Below are 23464 nucleotides of genomic sequence, written 5' to 3' on the forward strand. Positions count from 1 at the left end.
TGAAGGGTGCTCAAGGTCCCCAGTTGGCCGAAGTAGCGTAGACAGCATGCAAGGCTTTTTGGGGTTTTGGGGGGGGTAAGGTGTGAGTCAATGGTCCCAGTAACGAATTGATGTTGATGATTCCTAAAACCCCTAGAGAGATCAAGGGAGGCAAGCTAACTAGCAACTATGTAGATATCTAATACCTGTAGCTATTTCGAAAATACTAGGTGGGTCTAGAGTACCTCCCAGATGGCATGCCTGGCAGGGCAACAACATTGACTGAAGTGACATACAGTGAAAGTTGAAATCCAGTGAGGTAGTAACTACTAGTACGGCGTAGTACTCGATGGTAGCCGTGGTAACGTTCGTAAGTAAAGTAACTATGTATGAAAGGGCACAAAGCGGTCAGAGTGATTGCGGCTCCGGATTGGCTGGGAACCCGTGAATGGAGGGGGAAGGAGACGGAGCAGAAGAGCGGAACGTTCTAGATAGTGAGCCTCAGGCAGCCAGATCGCCCCCGGAAGTTATCGCCCAGCAAAAAGAAGCATGAAGACATCTGGGGAAGTCCCCTGGCATAACCATATCGGATCGGGGAATTCCCATGGCTACGGCTAGATAGTTACTCAACGAGCATGACCACTGGACCTTCAACCAGTAGGGGGTGGCAGGCACCGAAGAAAGGGGAGAAACAGGGCCGGTTAGTGCCTGGCAAGGTGTGGGCAGAAGCATCTAGATCCCGCAGCTGGAAGGCGCTGGAACATCCTGGGCTGGGGGGGGAGAAGAAGCTTGGGGACTTGGGAGAGTAACACAGTAGTGGGAGGAGCAGCATGGAATCGGTGGAAGTTGCTGGATCGCCGTAGAAACGCCGCACCGAAATTTTGTGACGGTCCGCCCAGAGAACATTAAGGTCCCGCCCCGTCGCCTTTTCCCTTCGGTTCATCAGCTATTTTTTCTCTTTCCTCTCTTCCTCTCACTCTTATTCTCTAATCACTCTTCCCTCTCTCTCTACCTCTATCTCCCTTTTCTTTCTGTCACCTCGTGGGCAGTTCTTAATCTCCTTTCCTCCTATCTATCTTGTGTGATCCGTGACTTTGCTCCATTTGCCCTCCCATCAAACCTCCACACCTTTCAAACCGTTTTAGGTCAGTACTACTCAACTTTACTATACACTAAAACTGTCCCTCCCTCCCCCCACCTGGAGCTCTGACTCAGCCACTATCGTTTGCGTGCAAACCTGGCTCAGCGGGAGGCAAGACGGGATTTCTAGAAATTTCTGCCCTTTACTTGCCTTCCCTCTTTGTCAACAAATATAAAGAGACTCCAATTCCCCTTCTCTGATTTCCAACATTTTTCATTCTCCACTTCAGAACCATCTGAAGGAGCTTGGCTGTCTCGCTTCTTCTTCTTCTTTCCTTCTTTACTGACATCCCTACCCCTCCTTAGAAAACCAAGTCTCTCCTCCTACCGCCACCATGTCTGCCGAGACTTTCGAGTTCCAGGCTGAGATCTCTCAGCTCCTCTCCCTCATCATCAACACTGTCTACTCCAACAAGGAGATTTTCCTGCGTGAGCTGATCTCCAACGCCTCCGATGCTCTGGACAAGATTCGCTATGAGTCCCTGTCCGACCCCTCCAAGCTCGACTCGGGCAAGGATCTCCGCATCGACCTGATCCCCAACGCCGAGGCCAAGACCCTCACCATCCGTGATACCGGTATCGGTATGACCAAGGCTGTAAGTTTTTCTTTCCTATCACTCCCCGCTCTTTCTTCTGCCATTGAGCGGTACCCTCTTACGATTAGAGTGAATTCTGACTTTGTGGGCTTTTTTTAGGACCTCATCAACAACCTCGGTACCATTGCTCGCTCTGGTACTAAGCAGTTCATGGAGGCTCTCTCCGCTGGTGCTGATATCTCCATGATCGGTCAGTTCGGTGTTGGTTTCTACTCTGCCTACCTTGTGGCCGACCGTGTCACCGTCATCTCCAAGCACAACGATGACGAGCAGTACATCTGGGAGTCCGCTGCCGGTGGTACCTTCACCCTCACCCAGGACACCGAGGGTGAGCAGCTTGGTCGTGGTACCAAGATCATCCTCCACCTGAAGGATGAGCAGACCGACTACCTCAACGAGAGCCGCATCAAGGAGGTTGTCCGCAAGCACTCCGAGTTCATCTCCTACCCCATCTACCTTCACGTCCTGAAGGAGACCGAGAAGGAGGTCCCCGACGAGGAGGCTGAGACCAAGGAGGAGGAAGAGGGTGACGAGAAGAAGCCCAAGATCGAGGAGGTCGATGAGGAAGAGGAGAAGAAGGAGAAGAAGACCAAGACTGTCAAGGAGAGCAAGATCGAGGAGGAGGAGCTTAACAAGACCAAGCCCATCTGGACTCGTAACCCCGCCGACATCACCCAGGAGGAGTACGCTGCTTTCTACAAGTCCCTCTCCAACGACTGGGAGGACCACTTGGCTGTCAAGCACTTCTCCGTCGAGGGTCAGCTCGAGTTCCGTGCCATCCTCTACGTCCCCAAGCGTGCTCCCTTCGACCTGTTCGAGTCTAAGAAGACCAAGAACAACATCAAGCTCTACGTCCGCCGTGTCTTCATCACCGATGACGCCACTGACCTCATCCCCGAGTGGCTCAGCTTCGTCAAGGGTGTTGTCGACTCTGAGGACCTTCCTCTCAACCTGTCCCGTGAGACTCTCCAGCAGAACAAGATCATGAAGGTCATCAAGAAGAACATCGTCAAGAAGACCCTCGAGCTCTTCACTGAGATCGCTGAGGACCGCGAGCAGTTCGACAAGTTCTACTCTGCCTTCAGCAAGAACATCAAGCTCGGTATTCACGAGGACGCCCAGAACCGTCCCACTCTGGCCAAGCTCCTCCGCTACCAGTCCACCAAGTCTGGTGATGAGGCTACTTCCCTTACCGACTACGTCACCCGTATGCCCGAGCACCAGAAGCAGATCTACTACATCACCGGCGAGTCCATCAAGGCCGTTGCCAAGTCTCCCTTCCTGGACAGCCTCAAGCAGAAGAACTTCGAGGTTCTGTTCCTGGTTGACCCCATTGACGAGTACGCCTTCACTCAGCTGAAGGAGTTCGACGGCAAGAAGCTGGTCGACATCACCAAGGACTTCGAGCTTGAGGAGTCCGAGGAGGAGAAGGCTGAGCGCGAGAAGGAGGAGAAGGAGTTCGAGGGTCTCGCCAAGAGCCTCAAGAACATCCTCGGCGACAAGGTCGAGAAGGTCGTTGTCTCCCACAAGCTCGTTGGCTCTCCTTGCGCCATCCGTACCGGCCAGTTCGGTTGGTCCGCTAACATGGAGCGTATCATGAAGGCCCAGGCCCTCCGTGACACCTCCATGAGCTCTTACATGTCCTCCAAGAAGACTTTCGAGATCTCTCCCAAGTCCTCTATCATCAAGGAGCTCCGCAAGAAGGTTGAGGCCGATGGCGAGGGTGACCGCACTGTCAAGTCCATCACTCAGCTGCTCTTCGAGACCTCTCTCCTGGTCTCCGGTTTCACCATTGAGGAGCCCGCCAGCTTCGCTGAGCGCATCCACAAGCTCGTCTCCCTTGGTCTGAACATCGACGAGGAGGCTGAGACCACCGAGGAGAAGGCTGCTGAGGAGGCTGCCCCTGCCGCCGCCGCTGCCGAGAGCTCCATGGAGGAGGTTGACTAAATGTTGACCGCATGATGTCACGATCTTCTTTTCGAGCAAAATGGAAATGAGATGTAACTGATTTGTGATGACCCGGAAACTGTTCCAGCGGTATTTGCATCAGGGATCTAATATTCATTGAACGATATTGCGTTATTAATCGGAACGGCAAAGGAACCCTTTTTCCTTTGATCCTTTTTCTGTCTTTTTTCTTTATTACTGAATTACGAATTCTACCTTTTTCTTTTTTTTCTTTCGGCGTTTTGAGCGTTTATTACCCCCAACCTAAATACAGTCCGTCTGATACGCTTGTGGTGTCAGTATGGTAGACTTATCTTGAGAATAAAAGCTTTCTCTGTTCAACTTGTTGCTCTCAACCTAGACGGTCGTAGTATAACATAGCAGTAGTAATCCCTTTCTGATAACTCTTCCCACTACATATATATGTGTGTGTGTGTGTGTGTGTGTGTGTGTGTTTGCATAATGATCGATCAACAATCCAATCATTTCTTCTAGTAGTCATTAATCATCTGCATCCTTAGGTGGTGTTACTATGACGCTACAGCTATCTATATATGAGTAGCCACGTACATAACTTTTTTGAAGAACAGAAAAAAAGAAAAGAAAAAGGCCAGTTCATCAGCAGTGAGTCAAATCAGCCCAGGTCGCTGTCGACTAGGTTAGGTTGCAATTGGCAGTATTTAGCAGTAGTTGCACCGTGCAGTGATAGTATTCTAAACCATACACAGTAGTAGGCATACGCATACTACATATAATTTATCATATGGAAGATATCTTATGAGAGAGGAGAGGACGGGAAGGAGAGGGGAAGAACTACTTACACTAACACCTACTACTACTACTACTACTACTACTACTACTACTACTACTACTACTACTACTACTACTACTACTACTACTACTACTACTACTACTACTACTACTACTACTACTACTACTACTACTACTACTACTACTACTACTACTACTACTACTACTACTATGAGACTATACGTACACTCTGTATTTGACATATATGACAGACAGTAAATAGTGTATGCATGTATATGAAGGTGGGTAGTAAAAATTCTTTTTTTTCTCTTGGTATCAATTGACGCCGCACGGTAGTACCTGAATTAGGTCGAAACCAGTGGAAAACCCGAGTTATGGCTATATTGGCCCGGCTTACATAGTACCATAAGTTATGTGTACTACTTTTGAGATTTCTTAGGAAATAAAATATTCCCAATTTTGTCCATATTACGAGTTGATTGACTGTAAGCTACCTGAAGAAAGATTTGATCAAGCAAGGAGGCACATAAACGGGATGAACTAGGCACCTAGCCTCCCTGGTGAGTTGTGTTGTGGTTCGTGAGTACATTGAGCACATTTCTTCATTAGATGTGACCTGAGGGGAAGTTGTATGCAGTGGGAAAACGCCAGAAATGAATATTGGGTGGATGGAAAGAGAGTTGGGAAACGGTGAAAGAGAAAAAGAGAGAGAGGGGGGGGAGATATGAAAAGATGTGGGAAGGTGAAAATGTGTCTGTGGAAACGCCGGGGTTTGCTTGCATGCGAGTCAATCCAGTTGACGCCTATTGCCCTAAGAACATATGTGTCTCCCAGCTCTTATAGATGATTTGGAGAGGGGGTTATAGGAAATAGTAGAGTAAAAAGGGATAATGAGGGGATACGAGTGTGAACTACCCACCCTAGCAAGTAAGTAGGGCTGGATCACTCAATCAGTCGAACCGCACCAGTCAAAATGCCATTCAGACAGACTGCGCGAGGATAGTCCCCATGCTTTAGCAAGCCAAAGAGCCAGCCCCCCGACAACTCCAAAGGAGCCCACGATCTGAACGATGGCCCAGCCCCGCCGCTTGAGGTCCTCGGACAACCAGACAAGTCCCAGAGGGTCTTGCGGGCGAATCCGGGCAAGGCGATACTCTACATTCTGCCCACTTTGCGCTCGAACAAGAAGACTGCCCCCGCTTGCTTTCTCCAAGGGAGCTCGGAGTCCGCAAAAGCCTGGCGTTTGTGTAATGGGGACCAGAGATCCGTCTACTACGCACTCGCCTAACCGTTCCGTGAGCCAGATGGCACGCTCGCCCCTTGCCATGGCAGCGTATCTCTCTCGTTCATTCTTAAGGCTTTGCTGCAACTCAGATGCCCACTTTGCCAACTGCAAACGGGCCATTTTCTCTTCCTGTCGCGTGTGATCTGCTATCCGAGCCATAGTGTAGCTGGGCGAACCCCGGCTTGAGCCATGATTAATTGGTTGGGTACTAGGTTGGCGAGTTGGGTGTTGCCAGAAATGCTCTCGTTGCTGTTGGGCTAGTTTCTTTGCAGCTGAGTGTCGCATCCAAATGATATTCTCGGCGTCGAATAACCTCTGGACTAACAAAGTCAATTCGGAGGGCACCAGGGGTTGGACATAGTCGGGGCTCATTAAAGTGCTAGCATCCATAACATCTTCATCACTGGTTTTGGCCGAGGATACTGCAAAAGGCAACTGTCCGTCAAAGTCATCTGCCCCAGGACCTGTGTTTCCGAAAAGGAAGGGCTTGGCCGGAGTGGCTTGCGTATGCTTGTGGAACCCCGACTTAAGTGCAGAGATCTGCTCAGGAGCCAACAAGTCAGCCTTGGATATCAGAGGGATGACGTTGGTCCATTCGCATAGCAAGTCGATGCATTCCATGTCTGCCACAAAGGTATCTGATAATACGTGAGCTCATCTATCTAATCAACGAGAGCGAACTAACCGAGAATACATACCTGCAGAGACGAGATAAAGTACAGCATCAACTTGGGTGCCACCCTGCCCTGCAAGCAGGTTTTGGAAGTCGTGATTGCAAGAATCAATAGCTGTTGTTGCGCGGAATAGCTGTTGACGTATGTAATGTATGATGGCATCCACTTGTCCGGTGCGACTCAGCGAAGTTGCAGGTGTATCAACGAAGCAGATATTGCGTTCTAGAACTACATCACCTGTACTTCTCCTACGGCGCAGCACGCGTGAGTCTTCCAAGTCTGACCACCAGGATGGGTACGGCTTGGTACTGGCGTAGATCTCCGATGTAGTTGACAACGGTAGTCGATGTGCCTGAGATAGTTGGATCGTCGTAAGAGATGTCCGCGACGGTGTCGAGGTATCGGTAGGTGGAAAGTCGTCTACATGTACAATGTCCTCACAAGCCTGGACGATCGACCTAATGAGAGATGATTTCCCAGAGCCTGCAGCATCAGTCAGCACGCACTCCGCAGGATCACAGACACTACGAATTTGAAGATAAGAGGACTTACCAGAAGCGCCCGCAACAAGTATTTTGAACCTTCCGAGTGACTTCCCGCGCGATGTGAAGGGTCTCCGACTAGGCATCTTGATGCTTGGCATGATAAACTGGGATGTGCTATCGTGCTCTGAGTTGTGGATAGATCGAGCATCATCGTCTTCTTCTCCAGAGGCAACCGCCTGGCTACTCAAGTCATCCGTGATCGAGATCTCATCTAGGTGGCGCATAGATTGGTTCGAAGTAGATTTGGGACTGCTAGGGAGAGATGAAGGGTCGTCGGGGTTGCTGAGATTCAGGGGGGTGAAGGGCCGGGGAGAGATCAGGTCCGAGGTAATAGAGGCATCCAGTCTATTAGAATGAATAGTATCGAGGGGCTTGAGCGTAGACCTGCGGCGGTTGAGTCCGGAAAGCTGGTCGTCATCGTCCTCCTTATCGTCGCGGTTGGGAGATTGAGAGGTGGAAATCGGTTCCACTCCGGCGGCCTTACTACCAACTATCTGATCTGACTGGGACACGGACGCAGTTTGACTAGTCTGGAGGATACTTTCTTCAAGGCTCTGTACTCCGTACATACTCGTCCTGGAGGCATCGGGCTCATCAGAGGAGAGGTCGTCATCGTGGTCGAGACCGTGATTGCGGGACAGAAAGAAGGTCGCGGGGGCGGCACTGCGGGGATCGATCCACTGCTGTTCGATGGAGGCCTTGCGAGATCGAGGCAGCGCAACATCTGGCACTGGAGGTCTCATGGTGGGGAAAAGAAGCAGAAGTCACAGCGGCAACTCAACAGAGACCTTGCAGTGGCCAGGCATCGAATAGGTACGCAGTCCGTGATTGTAGTTGAGAAAACAGGAGACACGCATTCATTCCATTCTGAAGGAGCGACGTTCGTTCGATGCCTGGTCGGTTTGTCTGCGTTATGTCATCATCAGGCATTGGGTGATCGCCACGTGATGCAGCATCTGAGAACCCCGCACCATGATTAGCTAAGCCATTTCATGCCGAGTTATTTACAGTTAGTTAACTATGAAGTAGGCATTTCCTACTACTGGGGTGTAGAGGTAGGGGAGATAGTACGATGCAGATGTAGAGAGATCCCGAAGTCATCACTATAGAGGCAGGTAAACTGCCGAGAGTGTGGTTCTGCTATGACCATGTAACTATGTAGCTTAGCTTAGTCCGACTAGTTGTCGGGGCTGTCGGAAAGCGTTCCGAAGAACTGTGTCGCAATTATCCGAGTAATGGTATTTGATAATAAATCATTTTGTGCCTGCTGTCCTGTAGATGGTATACTTACCAACAACTCGTACCGTGGCAAAGACCAGTAGCACTAAGTATTTAGTATATAGTATATAGCGTTTAGGTTATAACCAAAATGTAAACGGACATACTTGAACACTGAGGTTTGCGAGCCATGACTTGAGTCGGATTTCCCGACCCTCTTTTGGTGCGCAGGAGCCGGTATTTTATCGATAGATACTCCATACACGTCCCGCACACGGCAGCGACAATGGACCCTTCACCTTTCCAACCGCCCAGCCTCAATATCCTCGTGGCCATGGCTGATCTGATCCCGCTTTCAAATTGGACCAGCTGTGAGAACCTAGACGTCATCCACCGCCAAGTTGATCGCGTGAGCAACGCTCTTCAATGGCACTAGTTGGCCCGTGTTGGATTAATGGTGAGCTGGGGGAGGAGGGGTGTGAAGCTGGTTAGCACGAAAGGAACGAACAGCCCTCTCCTCCCTCCCTTTTCCTCGATGGTGGCCCACTATTGGCAACATGGTAGCCTCTTTCCACTATCCCTTCCATAGCGCTCACACAATAACAGGCAACCTAAGCCCCTTCATTGCACCATCGTTTGATTCCTTCCTATAATTTACCTATTCACAGGGATTCAATGATGGTATTTTCGCCAATCTGGCTAGTGGGGTGGAATAGCAGATACGACTAGTTAACTCGTTTGCTGAGAAAAATGTCGCCAAATGTTTCAGAAGATTTTCGCATCGGCTTTGCACTAGCTTCAAATCTGCACCTAGAGACTGCTAGATGCTTCGGCTGCAGGCTAACCTAGCCTTACTTAGTGTCTTCGTCAACGCCACTCTGCGAAACCGCTAGGTGAACCGAGCATGGCCAACAGCTCGCTGAGAGATGTCAGACCATGATTTGATGATTCGACAGTGTAATATCGCGCCGGCACACCACTGGCCAGACAGGCGTGGTCTTAGGCGGCAGCCCGGACGCCCACCCGCTTCCATCTAGCCCCGTTGACCGACTAGGGTGCTTAAAGTGGCAGAAGCTATGCCTAGATAGTAGCTTCGTTCGCAATAAGTCCGCGGAGGCCGGTTGGAAATTGATCCAGCTTTATCCTGCTGCTGGACTCCGTAAAAGGTAGGTGATAATGTGAGCATTTCTCGACAGCTCGAGACAGCGGACTAAATCAATGAGATATCTCCCACCTACTACTCAGGTACCCACTGGGGGGTAGATGGAAGTACTAGATTTGCCCGTGACACTGTATAGAGGGAGGGGGGGAAATGGTTGGTTTAGCGTTGGTGTGTACCAGGGGGGACAGAGAGCATGTAACAAAAGGAAAGGGAAGAAAAAGGGAAGGGAAAGGAAACCAAATACGGGAACATCCCGGGCGCTCTTCAACATCAGTGCCTTCCGAAGGGCTTGCATGGACCTCAAGTAACCAGGATTATCATACGAGTATGGATGGCCTTCTTCTTTTCAGGTTCTTCAGCAGTTGAGATCATGATCATCGATCAGTTCATGTAGCCGAGGCGATGACTTCGACCTAAGTTCCTCAGCTATAGATGTGCATGCAGAGCTCAGGCCATATTTTCCTGGAAATGAAAGAAACTGGCTGTTACCTACTAGCTAGGTGGATATTATACTTAGTACCTGCACTACTACTAGGCCATACGTAACGCCAGCCACTAAGGGAAAGCAAAGTTGAAGGAGGTAAGAATTATCCCAGTAGCCACTCGTCCAAGGAGTCAAATCGTGCTGTTATTTTAGCTTAAAGCTGCCTCTGTCGCTATTAGGTGGGGACTAATAATGTTACCCACTCACACTGCCAGAGAGTCGCAGACTTATATCTACTGTAGTAAAGTCTCCGTACTTCGTACAGGGGGCCCCGGGTTGGAGCCCTCCGTGGATAGCAGACGCTGGGAGACAGGCTGTCTTCTTGAAAGCTGATTTGTCACATTCACATCCCGGCAGAGAATCTGGGCCGTGACCATGATCTTCCCAGTAATTATTATTGTTAGTTTTCTTCATTGGTATAGGAAGTATGATCACAACCAATTGCTGCGAAATTTGTTGCGTCGAAGAAAAACAAAAGGGTAGTAGATGAAGAGCCAGGGGAGTAGCTACATAATACAGTAAATATGCTACACCGGACATCTACCAAAGATGAATAACTACACAGGCACTACTGAGTATCTACTATTCTCTGAAAACCGTTATTATCCGCGGCACGAAGCTCCACTCTAGAATTGAAATGAATCTTGTCCTGTCCACACCAGAGGATTGTTGACCAGCCGCAATATGTGCGCAAATATCCCACGCCGACAATATATATTGTTGGGAATTTGTGGGTGCGTCTACTAAGCTTTCATTGTGCGGAGGGCTATGCTTAATTATTTGCTCCCATGCCTGGATTTACCAGCCGAGGCGGCTTTCCTTTCAGCTGTAGGAACGGGTTTTTTTTCTTGGTTTGGGTCTACCCAGGAACCCTTGGGACTCGGTGTGTCCTTTTTTACCCCCTCCGTTTTGACTCCCAGGTACCTAGGACAGACAGGCTAGATGGGGTCAACTTCCAGTCCAAGCGCTAGATCGAATCTAGCCAATTCTCATTAATTCCGGCTGCGGGACGGACTAGTTCCAAATGGGCAAAGATGGTCTCTGCATACCCAATGGAAGACAAGAAGAACTCTAGTGCCATTGGACAGATGAGATTCCACTAGTAATGTATTGGTTATGGTGATACAATACCAAGGTACCAGAGCGACCATACCTACCCGCCTAGGCAAGAGTGGGAACCTCATTCATTTCCTTCCAATTCTCCGTTCGAGCTGCACTGCCGGGGCTCCTCGTCTTCTTCTCCTCCTCCTCTTCTCCGGACTGGCGACTCCGGACCAGATTGTTCTGTAAAAGCCGTCGAACTTAACCTTTAGCGTTTTAGAGACTCCGAAAATTATCCACAATTGTTCCATTCCACCCTTCTCCCTCCTCCTCCCCCCGGTATCGACTCTGACTTAGTCACCATGAACTAAAGTCCATTCACTCTACTATTTGCTCCTCAGTCCTCTCGAATCTCCTGCGCCGCTGTTTGCCCCCCCGCCCTCTGTCCGCTAATTAACCTTCCACCATGGCTTGAATGAATGGTACACCCATTTCTGCTGCTTGCTTTAATTTACTCTCGACTACGGCGGGATTCTTCTCTTGATTCTCACTTCCTCTCTTGGGTCTAGTCCCTCAATTTTGTTCTGTATCCTGCCGGTGCTCTTTCTTCCTTCCGTGGCCCCCTCCATCACCGCCGGTACCCTTTCGTTCGGCTTCCTCCTTACCGTTTCCCTTTCTTCTTTTCTCTACCTCTCCTCCCTCGTACTTTCTTCATATTACATCTGCTTGGGCTTCATTCAGCCTTACCATTACCAACACACCCTCCTCTTCTCCTCTATCATCATCACCGCTCTCGCCATGCCCAGCAATTCTTGTTGAGCTTTTTGCTCTCCCGCCCTGTTATTCCCATCCTCTATCTTGCGCCGCGTTCCCGAAAATCATTCGTTCCTAGCCTACCGGGTTTGCTTTTGACTTTGCCTTCCCTTTCTCCGGCTCGATTGGCCTTCACTTCGCCCGCACCCAAAAATTCCACTTCCGATCGGTCATCTCCAGCATCCTGTCTTCCGTCTTCTGTTCTTAACCCGCTGTTACTGTCTGAAAGGCAGCATTTCTCGTGATGGAGCAAGAGCACCCTCTGGCTTGGTCGGATATGACCAACCCGGGCGATGATGAATTCACCAACTTCCTCGAGTTTGGCATGCAGTTCCCTGATGTGGAGGGGCATGGGCCAAGTGACCCTCATGCTGCCCGGCCTCTTGCCCACCCGGCCTCCATGTCGATGCCCGCCACAACGGCACCTGCGCAGGAGCAATTGGTCCGCATGGATACCGATAATGTTACCACCCAGTCGCCCTCGTACGCCCACCTCATGAACAATGATTTTTCCCTTGACCTTTCCAATCACGGGCAGCAGGCCCAGCCGCATCCCTCGTCATACTCGAATGCCCCAGTCACCCCGGCATTCTACGCGCACAAGCCCCCGCAGCCCCAGTACTTTCACCCTCAGCAGCAGCACCAACCAATGCAGGAACAGTCACACCAGCTTTCCAACCACTCGCACCCGACACAGCAAGCTTACGTTCCTCACGGTCAGACTGTGATACCACCCACCCCCAACAGTATCGAACTCCAAGGAAGTGCCGCTACGCACCCACACCGGACCGATGATAATCATGAGATGTACGAGCGGTTCACGCGAATGAATGACGAACAGGTGAGCATAATTCTTTTTAAATCTGGAGTTTAGCCTGCATAATCTAATGCATGCACCCGCTCTCCGCAGGCCCTTTACACGCCCCTGGTCTCACCTGCCATGACCCCATTGGAAAGTCAATTCCGCTTCCCTGAATACACCATCCCTGGAGAGTACTTCACCCCTCTCACCTCGCCGGCTCTCGAAGCCCACACCTCCAATCCCACTGGTTACCCCTTCCACACCGGCCAAATCTCTGAAATGGGATTTGTGCCCTCCCCGGCCGATAACGCACTCCCTATGTCGTCAGCCCCCTCCTCGCCGGGTCTGATGCGAAAACATCGGCGCCAGCCTTCGACCACCAAGCCCTTCTCCGCTCGCGCTAAAAAGCAACAATCGCCTTCAGTCCGGCCCCAGGCACGGAAAAAGTCACTTTTGAACATCAACTCGGATGAGGTCTTGAATAGCTTAAGCCAGGACCAGGGAAGTAGCAAATCGCGCAGTTCTGGTGGTAGTGGTCTTCGCTACGGAAGTAACGAAAGCTCTGGGCAAGATTCCGTCTCCCCAGAGCCTCTATCTGAACCACTGATGCCGCCACCTGCTCTTCCTCCGTCCCGCAAGTCTCCCGCGATTGCCCCTCAGACCAATCAAGTGTCACAAGCCAATGAACCCGCAACCCCGGCTTTGCTGATGCGCATTCAACGGTCCCCGCACAGCAATGCCTCTACTGGCCCGATGGCAACTGTGTCCAGGCCTGCTCCTTCTGAACCACATGATGATATCATGGAAGATGTTGTCCTTCCAGAAGCCGCTACCTCGTATGAACCGGTCTCGAGACCTCAAGTGAGCCGCATTGACACCACAGTACGGGCGGATTCGGCGTCTTCGACTACTACGCCAGGCAGTGCCACCCCGGCTATGGAACCCAAGTCTGCTCCAGTGGTCCACAGACCTTCCAGTTCTATCGCGCCCAGTCCCCGTACTTTGGCTATGCCCTCCCCCAGCGGACCGGTACCAAAGAAGTCCGATACTCCGAAATTAGGACCCCTGGGCCGAAAGCGGCAGAGTCTCAGCTCGTCTCAGCCTAGCCCTAATCTACGTCCCAAGATAAGCCCCAGTATACAGCCACTGGTTCGAGGTGATGGTAAGTGCTTTTCACGCAATCTGCGCCTTTATCGCCCGGCGGACTCTTATCGACTGGAGAGTTGCTTTTCGACACCTCTTGCGGCATTTCAAGCTAACTAGTGTTGTCTAGGAGGGATCACAAGCGAAACTTCGGCCCTGTACCTTGCGTCAAAGTCGAACTATCAGCATATCTTAGACGGCACTCTTTTGCCTGGCGTCTCCTACCCTGAAACCTTGGCCGAGAACCTGAGCTCAAAACGGACGAATCATAAACTCGCAGAGCAGGGACGAAGGAATCGCATCAACAATGCGCTCAAAGAGATCGAGACTCTTATCCCGACATCATTCGTTCAGATAAAGCATGCCAAAGAAGCTGCAATCTGCAACGCCAAGGGAGGGGATAAGGAGAAGGAGAAAGAAAAGGAAAAGGCCGGAAACCAACCTATCAGCAAGGCTAGCACTGTGGAGATGGCTATTGATTATATCAAAGCCTTACAACAGGAACTGGAAGAAACAAAGGGCAAATTAGCAGCCGCTGAAGAGCGCCTGGGGGAGGGGAAGGGGCTGGGAAAGCGTGATGACAACACAACGAACCCTGAAAATGGGAAAACTGCAAATCCCGTTGATGCGGAATCGGCAGCCACCAGTCATGAAATAGACAACTCTGCATAGGACTACGATTGAAATCTCGTAGTCGAGTTGATTCCTACAACTGGGCTGACCCTTGCCTGAAGATCACTATGATGTGATATGTGTTACGAGCGTGAATTTGAGGAAAAGTATAGACCGGTGTTTACTGGGAAGATCAGGTAACATTCCACGTATCTTGATGGCTTTCTATTCGTGCGTTACGGTGGCTGCTTCTTCTGTCATTTCTTGAAACGTTAATAAACGGTGTGGTTTTTGTCTTTTCGCACGGCTTGATGGGAAGGGGTTCTGGTTTAAAGCTGCATTTTTCTTCTCCATGCCATATCCTGCTCCCCTTTCACTTCTTGTACATGGCCCAGGTACTTTTCTTTTTCCCCTCCTGCTTTCGGCAGTGCTTCGTTTGTGGTGGCAGTAGCTACCTGACCCCCCTCACGTAAAGTAGCCTATCGTGGGGGGTTGTTACACCTACTTCTGGGGAACTTTCCTCTTCTTCTTAATGTTACTGTATCTAGACCGCAATTTCTCGGCATTCTCGTGAAATAAGATTGGGTATAGAAGTTGCGTTGGTATTGTGATAGTAATCATTGACGTAGGCAGAAGCCAGCAAAAGCTTTGGAAGCAGACTGCCTGTGGCAACCCATCTAGGCGTATATAATTTGCATGTCTGAGACATACAGTATTGATATGTGGAATCTTTTCAAACATCATATTCCATGAATAGAAGAGTAAAAGGAATGCGATCAATCATTCCCATCAGTAGTCTCGCATGACCGCAACCATCTCATCCAACCGAGCCACCTCCCCAAGCAACAAGGCCTCTTTAGCCTTCCACTGCTCCAACAGGGTCAACTCAGCCTGAGACAGATAGCGCTCCTCATTGCCCTTGACGTCACTCCGCTCCGTCTTCTCCAGGAACTCCTTGAGTCGGTTCCGCTCAAACCGCAGGCGTTGCATACACCTAGACATAGCCTTGTACGTGTCCTCCAGAATGCTGCTCCGGATGCGGTCCGGATCATAGTACCAGAGGTAGATCGTACGAGAGGGCTGTCGCTGTGCGTCTCGGGGGACTTCTTGCAGATCCACAAACCCACCGGACTGCATGCTAGCGAGGACTTGACGCAGGTCTTTGAAGGGGAGGAGACTGATTTCCTGTAGGCGCTTCTCGTCGAGCTTGCCCTTGGCGTGGAGTACGCGGATCACTCGTAAAGCGACGTCGCCATAGCGGGCTTCAATCATTCGTTCCAGTTCTAGGTGGCGGAGCTTGCGCGCTAGGTGTCGGAATTCGACGGTCCAGGTAATGAGTCCGGAAAGTACGCGCTTGGATGTGAGGTTGTAGGGGGGCTGCGAGAGCAGAGAAAGGTGTTGGTCTACCTCGTAGGTGCGGCTGGGGGCTTCTGATCCTTCACGGTCGGTTCCATTGACACTGTCCTCCAGAGGCCGTTTCCCACGTTTGTTGATGGCCTGTGATATCTCCATGGGACCTATGGAGCCTGCAAGGTCCAACTGCGGGTCGACTTCTTCTGTCACCGCACTAAGAGCGATGGGGACGGAGTATTGCTCGCCTTCCTCTCCTTCGCGGGGTATCTCAGCACTATCTCGGCATTGTTTGGTTTGGTATTCTATGCGTCGTAGGAGGCCCTCGTAGACCTGTGCGGTAACTGGCGATGAGTTCATCTCCGCAAGATCCAAAAACCGTCGATTCCGAAGAGCAACGTCGAGTTTCTCATAGTTCACGCGGACAACAATTGCCAACTAGATTGAACAAACCCATTAGTCAAACAGACATATAAAGGAGAATAACGCAGAGTCTCACCTCCATGGGAGTGGTATCCCCACCCATCTCGTCATCCGACCATTCGTTCTCCTCCTCATCCTCATCCTCATCAGCATCGACGTAGTCCATTCGTGCTTTTTTGTTTGTAGCATCTGCAGACCCGGTACCATGCCTTCTCTTCGCACCCCGGGGTAACCCGTTATGCATGAGTCCGCGGGTAAGATCCCCATCAAGTCTTTCTTTCAAAAGAGTAACAGTCCCTTCCAGGACTGTTTCGTCCAGCTTCTTACCCTTTAGCTGCTTGACATCAGGTCGCGACTTGATGGCACGTTCCGCATCCAGGGCGTTATCAGCGTAGCTTTGGAATTGCGCATCGCGCACACGAAAGATATAACCGTGGGAAGCCAGTGCTTTCAGAGTAGGATGTAGAAGCGCCGGCTGGTCGGAGGTGTGCACATCATCGCCATTCATTTGTTCTTCGGACTCTCCACCTTCGGCTTCCTGTTTCACGCCATTCGCTTTAGGTGGTGCGGGTTGCAGTTCAGGGAGGGTCTCGAGGTAGCCGACTTGTGCGTGTCCGAGAAACATAATGGTCTCCATAAGGGTAGCCGCATACTTCCCAAGCCGTTCTTCGATGAACTCCAGGATCTTGCCGGAGCGAACAAGATAGTACGCAGCCTGCAGGTTTGGTTCGTAATAGGTAACGCCATCGTCGTAGGATGTGTAATGGTACACCAGGTGGTGTTGAATCATGGCAGATAGACCATGACGAAGTTGACGATCGGAGAGGCGCGAGTAGAATTTTAAACGAGGTAATGAGAGCCGGTCATAGCGCTGGAGGGTTGAGAAGATACGCTGGCGAAGACGGATAACGGTCAGCCTGTTGCTCGATGTGGCCCGCAAATTGACACCGACTATATGGTTCTTCATGAATGCAGCGGGTTACCAAGTGAGCAAAAGCGAGCATACCGCAAAAAGCTCCCCGAAATTATCCTCGACCAAGAGCGCACATAGCTCCGCCGCGTACTGTTACTCGGATCATTAGCAGTGGTACAGATGAGGGGCGGGAAGAGAGGGGAGGGGGAATTGATCGCATACTTGAGAAGTCATGATGAATGGCTTCTAGAGAATGCGAAAAGCTTCAATTCTCTAGAAGGAGGGGAAGGGTCACCGGGGGAATCGCATGAGGTTAAAGTGCCAGAAGGGAACGACAAGCGCGAGATAGAGAAGCCGGAGCAACGAAGATCAAGATGGGGGGATACTTTTTTTCGGCAATCGGAGAAGGAGAGGAAGCGCGCGATCTGCAAAATGTCATGGTGATTATGAGCCTGAGGCATTAATTTTCTTGCACGGGACACTGCTCACATAAGAAATCAGGTGACCCGGAGGACGAGGAAAAGCCGGTTCCGCCCGCACTCGCATTTCGGGCCAATCACGGGGCGAGTAATCAAGACCAGCCGGCATCTTGAAGCTTTTCAGACATCGTTTCTGATCCGCCCAACGACCGCCAGCAGCCTTTCCCTGCTCCCACTCCTCTCAACCCTCCCAATTGCTGTCGAGCTTCTCGGCTAACCACTCTCCTCGCCCTCCTCTATCCCTCTCACACATGCGATGATGCTGTCGCGGTCTACTTTCAGCCGAAATGCGCCCCGTGCGCTCCAGAAGCAGTGCTCTGCTACTGGCGTCAGCAGCCGTCGGGGCATGGCCTCTGCTGCCACTCCTGGTCTCCAGTACGATGTCTCTGAGTCTGCTGGTGTGAAGGTCGCCAACCGGGAAGTTGCTGGCCCTACCAGCACTCTTGCTCTGGTTGCAAAGGCCGGTCCCCGTTACCAGCCCGTCCCTGGCTTCTCCGATGCCCTCGAACAGTTCGCTTTCAAGGTTCGTCCTTCCTGGCTTCGATCCCACGTCCACACTCTCTACCACATTCCTCTTTAAGGCAAATACTAACCCATTCTTCTTCTCAATTGACAGTCTACTCTGAAGCGCTCGGCACTGCGGATCAATCGGGAAGTCGAACTGCTGGGCGGTGAAGTTTCCTCTACACACTCTCGCGAGAACGTCGTCCTCAAGGCCAAGTTCCTCTCGGGCGATCTCCCCTACTTCGCTGAGCTTCTCGCCGAGGTTGCTTCTCAGACCAAGTTTGCAGGTGAGTAAGGAGACAACGGGAACAAGCCGCCACCCCTTCCCCCCTCCAAAAGTCAGACGAACCGGTCTAATTCGGCTTCTCAGCCCACGAGTTGAGCGAGGTTGTCCTCAAGACCCTCAAGTACAGACAACAGGCCCTTGCCGCCAACCCCGAGGCCGTCGCTGTCGATGCCGCTCACGCCGTCGCTTTCCACCGGGGCCTGGGTGAAAGCATCACCCCCTCGACCACCGTTCCCCTCGAGAAGTACCTCTCCGCTGAGGCTCTGGCTGAGTACGCTCAGCAGGCCTTTGCCAAGTCCAACATCGCTCTTGTTGGCAGCGGTGCCAGCTCCGCCGACGTCTCCAAGTGGGTTGGTGACTTCTTCAAGGCTGTCCCCAGCGGTGCCCAGCTCCAGAGCGCTGCCTCCAAGTACTACGGTGGTGAGCAGCGTATCTCCACCAAGGCCGGCAACGCCCTTGTGATTGCCTTCCCTGGCTCTGGTGCTTTCGGAACCTCTGCCTACAAGCCCGAGGCCTCTGTCCTTGCTGCCCTCTTGGGTGGTGAGTCCTCCATCAAGTGGACCCCCGGTTTCTCCCTCCTCGCCCAGGCCACCCAGGGCTTCTCCCAGGTCCGTGCCTCGACCCAGAACCTTACCTACTCGGACGCTGGTCTCTTCACCATCGCTCTCTCCGGTAAGGCCGACCAGATCACTTCTGCTGGTAAGAACGCCGTCGACCTTCTCAAGAAGGTTGCCGCTGGTGAGATTGCCGGTGAGGAGATCAAGAAGGCCGTTGCCCTCGCCAAGTTCCGCGCTCTCGAGTCCGCCCAGACCCTTGAGACTGGTCTCGAGGCTACCGGATCCGCTCTCATCAACGGCAGCAAGCCTTACCAGATTGGTGAGGTTGCTCAGAGCATTGATGCCGTCACTGAGGCTCAGGTTAAGGATGTAAGTTTACCTATTTACCTTCCCTTGTCTTCTCTGGGATCAATTTCTTTGGAGAGTAACGGCTAATGTTTTTGTACACAGGTTGCCAAGTCCTTCCTGTCTGGCAAGGCCTCCGTCGCCACAGTTGGAGATCTCTTCCAGCTCCCCTACGGCGAGGACCTTGGTCTGACTGTTTAAACATGTATACAATACATATTAGACTGGCTTTGGAAAAAACCGAACACCCCCTTTTTTTATCATGTGTCTAGATCGACCTTTCCGCAGATATTCTCTTTTGTGATGTGGCTGTAGTTGTGTGTCTGTAATACAATTGTACCTTAACCCATCTTTGTTCAATACCTCTCTCGCTGCGATGTAGGCTGCTTGCAGTATATTGTGAATAGTTTGGACAACCCAATTTGCAAAATGCAACCAATCTTATTTCTCTGGTATGAAATTTCCTCCTGTTGCCCCTCGCTATTACTGTATTCGATAAACGGAGAAATATCAAGTAGTATCTATATATAAATGATCTTAGTACGTCCAGTAGAGTACTAGAACTACTTCATAAAACCATCCACCCCGACATATAACTCGGTAGTAGTTAATGCCATTTCGTTTCAATTCAATTCTGCACTACGTGATAACCCCAACATCGATTTATCGAATCAAAATCCCGATATTCTAATACACAAAGCATGCCTGAGAACCTACTTGAACAGTTTTGTTCACAACCAGACCAAACAGCTTAGCTGGCCGATAGTATTCAGAACTACTAACCAATTTTACTGTCTGGACATTGCCAACGGAATATAAAACCAGCATCAATAGTTGATCGACTGCGACTCCACCCCCGAACTCAGGTAGCATATAACACATATCATACTACACTACTATTAGAACAAATTAGTATCAACCAATGGGCCAGTGTATACATAGTAATACAATACCCCCTGTCTCACCTACATATCTGTCATTGCTAACTACTCGTACGAACCTAATACCAAGTCCCTACTACGCTACCACTAAAACATCACCAAGGTCCCCGCATCTTCCTCCCCGACTCCCTTCATGATGAAACAATCATAGACAACTCAATAACAAACAGCCAATTATGGACCAGTTTCTTCATAACAATGTACTATAAATAGAGCCATTGATTTGTCCTAAAACTCACTGGCACTGACTGATTAGGTACCGTTCCTACATACCCAGCTCCGATCAACAACGCGAAGACACAGCCAGTCAATAAGCAAATAGATAGATAGATAGATAGATAGGTATCGAAACCAAATCCCACACACGTGCGTACGACACCTATAATCCCCATCACATGACCTAGACTGGAACAGGGATGCCACATATGCAGTAAACCAGTACATGATTAGTGAGACACGCCGTCATAATCATATGCAAGCCATGACTGGGATGTTCGGAGAATAGTTACCGTAGATGGCTCACCGAGAAATATAATGTATCATCATTCATACAAAAGCACATACATACTATACTAGTCTATATTATCATCTGCGGCATCGGAAAACGCGGAAATTTTTGTTTCGAGAGGGGGGGAAAGATCCGTATTGTGAATACGTGCATACTAGTTTATACTATGCTCTAGTAAGATGGTGGGATGGTAAGGCTGTCGGTATGTCAGCCAGCCGGCTCTGGAAATCGGGGTTTGGAAGAGATAAAACCCGCACAATATGACAGATGACGGACGGACGGAGTAATTTTCACTTTCGTTCAATGAATGGCCCGGTACCTACTGTCTCGGTAGCTGTGTGGGAAAGGGGGAGGACTTGCGCACATTCCGAAGGAGCCGTTGGCTGATTAGAGACTGTCATTCCTCAGCCGCAAACAGGTAGGATGGGCTTTTACGCCAGAGGTGACTACTCGGTAGGTAGATAGTAGCGAGCTTGTGAATTTACCTAGGTATGTGGTGGCTGGCTCTGCTGTTGTATCTATTCCACTCCGTCCTTCCTCGGTAACACGGGATGTGTAAATATGATGAATAGGGAAAAAGCATAACAAACAAATTAACGGTGTCAGAACACAGCTGGGCAACTGTGGGTGCGTATTTCTCCGATGGAAAGCCAACATATGGTCATGAATGGCCGGCCTCATGGTAAATGAAATATATTAACATTATTATGCTAAGGTAGTTTGGTTTCATAATACTTTCTTGCGGCATGCTCGGCACTATGCATAGCTAGCTACGGACCGAGCAAGTTCCACACCATATGGGTAAGATTATCTAGCATCCGCTCCTCCGACCGAGACTGCGCATGGCAGAAGGGTATCTCAAACCTTCTCTAGTGCTTAGCGGTGACTTTGTCGCCCGTCAGTTTTTCGACTGCTTCCTTGGCCCTGTTCGGGGTAACGGAGACCCACACGTTAGCTCCAGTTCACTCCTCGGTTATCACATGAAGATCGGGGCGCCACCCCCATAGGAAGTGCTCCGCCCGGGGTATTGATAATGCAAGAGAGGGGAAAGTTTGTTCCACTTACATGTCACCAAGTGCCACCATGCAGACGGTCTGCCAGATTCCCAGACCCACACGGGGAGCCACACCCCGGTACAATCCCTTGATGCCGTTGTTGTCGTAGATGTACTTGGCGGCCTTGCCCACGGTAAGGTTCTTGGGGCGGTTGGGGTCATCAGTCTTGCTCTGCATCTCGACACGGATCACCTCAATGGGCTGGTTCCAGGCAGAGAGACCACCACCGAGACCGGAAGCCAGGATCTTCTCAAATGCATTGAGCTTCTGACCCTCCTCCTTGTTGGTGACCCTGCGAATAGCGGTTTCAGCCAGGCGAGAGAAACCGAAGCGGGATCCCCAGTTGGTGGTCTGGCGAATGGCAACGGCGTTGACACCACGGTTGATACCACGAATGCCCTCCTTGCGGTAGATATCCATGAAAGTCGCGAAGGTGCTGGGGGGCTTGACGCCCTGGGCGGCCATCTTATGCTTGGTGATCTCGACTGTCTTCATGCAGGTACAGAAGCCCATGGTCGCGTATGCCTGTGCAATACCACCGACCATACCTCCAGCGATACCGGCGGCGAAGTCGGGCGCACCAAGCACCTTGGCACGGAATTCCGCCTCCGATGCGACGAAGAGGAGGACGGCGCCCTTAGTGGAGGCCTCAATCCAGGCCCACGGAATGAGACCTTGATAATCTAAAGTAGGTGACTAGTGTCAGACAATGCCACCCCACACTAGTCGGAAAAAGCGAACAAGGCGGAAGGAGCACTTACAACCGAGGATCCCGCCACGGCCCCAAATTCGACCCATAGCACCAGCGAAGCTATCGCCCCGGTTTGCAGCCATGGTCGTCTTGATCACTTCCAGCGGCTATAGGAACTGAGTTAGCATAAGCCGACAATTGCCGCCTCGGTTATTGCTTCGTACCTGACCCAAAGTGGTGACCCTATTCCATGTTAGTTAGGGAAACGCACGGTGCATAGATTGGGAGCAGGTGAGAAGGGAAAACATACTCGAAGAGGTTCAATCCAGCACCCACTGTAACATATGCCATCAGAACCAGTTTCCCTCAAAAGCTAACCGTCCGGGGGTTGCAGCAGAGATTACATACGTAGCAGGTTGCTGAACTTCACGGGCTTCTTTTCGAGCTTGTTCTGGCCAGTGGCGGCCGTCGCGGCAGTAGCGGTAGACATGTCTGACCTTGGGAGCGCTGAAAGGGGCCCTGACCAAGGGAAATCTGGGGGCTTCGTCGCCTTAAGGGATCACGAAGAATCGAAAGATAGTCTGCAGGTCCGGAACGTCAAGGACGAACGACCAGAGCGAAATGGGTTGAGAGTAGGGAAGAGCGGTTTTGTTGTTCGGATGGAGAAGTCACTGGTGAGGAGGACAGGCCAAGTAAGCAGGTAGCTCCGGGGGAAGGTTTGAGTATATGTACGGTAGGAGCAGGAAGTATGTATGTATGGATGAAGAAGAGGGAAGAAGATGAAGGAGAGAAGAGGAGGGAAAAGAGAAGAGAGGTATGAAAATATAAGAAGGATCAACGAGGGGGTGGGACGGGCTTCCAGGCAGAGCATACGTACCTATCGATTCAGATGGTGGTTTTTTTCTCCCAATTGCAGGTCAAAGAGTTGCTTTTTTTGTCTGGCGTGGGCGCATCCAAGCACTCCGTACCAAGGAGTACTCCGTAGTAATGAGCACACTCACCACCGCAACAACCAGGAACCCACTGAGATCCAATCACCGCCCGCCATCGGCCGATTGGGGATGGCACTAAGCCCGATCAAGGCACAGAGGTCACTAGCCTGCTTCGGGCCCGGCGGTGAGCCACAGCCGAGGGCTTCAGTTGAGGCCCGGAGCAAACCGGGCTCCCCCCCAACAAACACCCTGGAGCTGCATTCATTTT

General features: G+C 51.0%; 9 protein-coding genes across 9 annotated transcripts; 5 read left to right on the plus strand and 4 right to left on the minus strand.

Moving 5' to 3' along the window:
* Positions 1 to 1454: 1454 nt before the first annotated feature.
* sspB (heat shock protein sspB-Aspergillus niger) lies at positions 1455 to 3662 on the plus strand (the record flags this gene model as incomplete). Its single annotated transcript, XM_001393937.3, has 2 exons — positions 1455 to 1715; positions 1815 to 3662. The coding sequence occupies 2 exons, from the start codon at positions 1455 to 1457 to the stop codon at positions 3660 to 3662; spliced, it is 2109 nt and encodes a 702-aa protein (XP_001393974.1).
* A 777-nt stretch (positions 3663 to 4439) lies between these two features.
* An09g06600 (hypothetical protein) lies at positions 4440 to 4842 on the plus strand (the record flags this gene model as incomplete). The annotated part of the gene is made up of 2 exons (XM_059749906.1): positions 4440 to 4687; positions 4782 to 4842. 2 exons carry the CDS (start codon positions 4440 to 4442, stop codon positions 4840 to 4842), a joined length of 309 nt encoding a protein of 102 aa, XP_059601477.1.
* Positions 4843 to 5379: 537 nt separating this feature from the next.
* An09g06610 (uncharacterized protein) lies at positions 5380 to 7680 on the minus strand (the record flags this gene model as incomplete). The annotated part of the gene is made up of 3 exons (XM_001393939.3): positions 5380 to 6356; positions 6417 to 6875; positions 6945 to 7680. 3 exons carry the CDS (start codon positions 7678 to 7680, stop codon positions 5380 to 5382), a joined length of 2172 nt encoding a protein of 723 aa, XP_001393976.1.
* A 434-nt stretch (positions 7681 to 8114) lies between these two features.
* Positions 8115 to 8491, minus strand: An09g06620 (hypothetical protein; the record flags this gene model as incomplete). The annotated part of the gene is made up of 3 exons (XM_059749907.1): positions 8115 to 8150; positions 8242 to 8261; positions 8323 to 8491. The coding sequence occupies 3 exons, from the start codon at positions 8489 to 8491 to the stop codon at positions 8115 to 8117; spliced, it is 225 nt and encodes a 74-aa protein (XP_059601478.1).
* Positions 8492 to 11899: 3408 nt separating this feature from the next.
* An09g06630 (uncharacterized protein) lies at positions 11900 to 14272 on the plus strand (the record flags this gene model as incomplete). Its single annotated transcript, XM_059749908.1, has 3 exons — positions 11900 to 12496; positions 12566 to 13619; positions 13731 to 14272. The coding sequence occupies 3 exons, from the start codon at positions 11900 to 11902 to the stop codon at positions 14270 to 14272; spliced, it is 2193 nt and encodes a 730-aa protein (XP_059601479.1).
* A 729-nt stretch (positions 14273 to 15001) lies between these two features.
* Positions 15002 to 17132, minus strand: An09g06640 (uncharacterized protein; the record flags this gene model as incomplete). Its single annotated transcript, XM_001393942.1, has 4 exons — positions 15002 to 16000; positions 16062 to 16877; positions 16992 to 17048; positions 17121 to 17132. 4 exons carry the CDS (start codon positions 17130 to 17132, stop codon positions 15002 to 15004), a joined length of 1884 nt encoding a protein of 627 aa, XP_001393979.1.
* Positions 17133 to 17636: 504 nt separating this feature from the next.
* On the plus strand, positions 17637 to 19270 carry An09g06650 (uncharacterized protein; the record flags this gene model as incomplete). The annotated part of the gene is made up of 4 exons (XM_001393943.3): positions 17637 to 17900; positions 17994 to 18168; positions 18252 to 19093; positions 19175 to 19270. The coding sequence occupies 4 exons, from the start codon at positions 17637 to 17639 to the stop codon at positions 19268 to 19270; spliced, it is 1377 nt and encodes a 458-aa protein (XP_001393980.3).
* A 1427-nt stretch (positions 19271 to 20697) lies between these two features.
* On the plus strand, positions 20698 to 21077 carry An09g06660 (uncharacterized protein; the record flags this gene model as incomplete). Its single annotated transcript, XM_059749909.1, has 3 exons — positions 20698 to 20708; positions 20853 to 20936; positions 21008 to 21077. The coding sequence occupies 3 exons, from the start codon at positions 20698 to 20700 to the stop codon at positions 21075 to 21077; spliced, it is 165 nt and encodes a 54-aa protein (XP_059601480.1).
* A 310-nt stretch (positions 21078 to 21387) lies between these two features.
* On the minus strand, positions 21388 to 22754 carry An09g06670 (uncharacterized protein; the record flags this gene model as incomplete). The annotated part of the gene is made up of 6 exons (XM_003188739.2): positions 21388 to 21442; positions 21584 to 22256; positions 22335 to 22431; positions 22489 to 22507; positions 22575 to 22599; positions 22673 to 22754. The coding sequence occupies 6 exons, from the start codon at positions 22752 to 22754 to the stop codon at positions 21388 to 21390; spliced, it is 951 nt and encodes a 316-aa protein (XP_003188787.1).
* Positions 22755 to 23464: the final 710 nt, after the last annotated feature.

This window comes from Aspergillus niger (assembly GCF_000002855.4).
Source record: "Aspergillus niger supercontig An09".
Lineage (NCBI taxonomy): Eukaryota > Fungi > Ascomycota > Eurotiomycetes > Eurotiales > Aspergillaceae > Aspergillus > Aspergillus niger.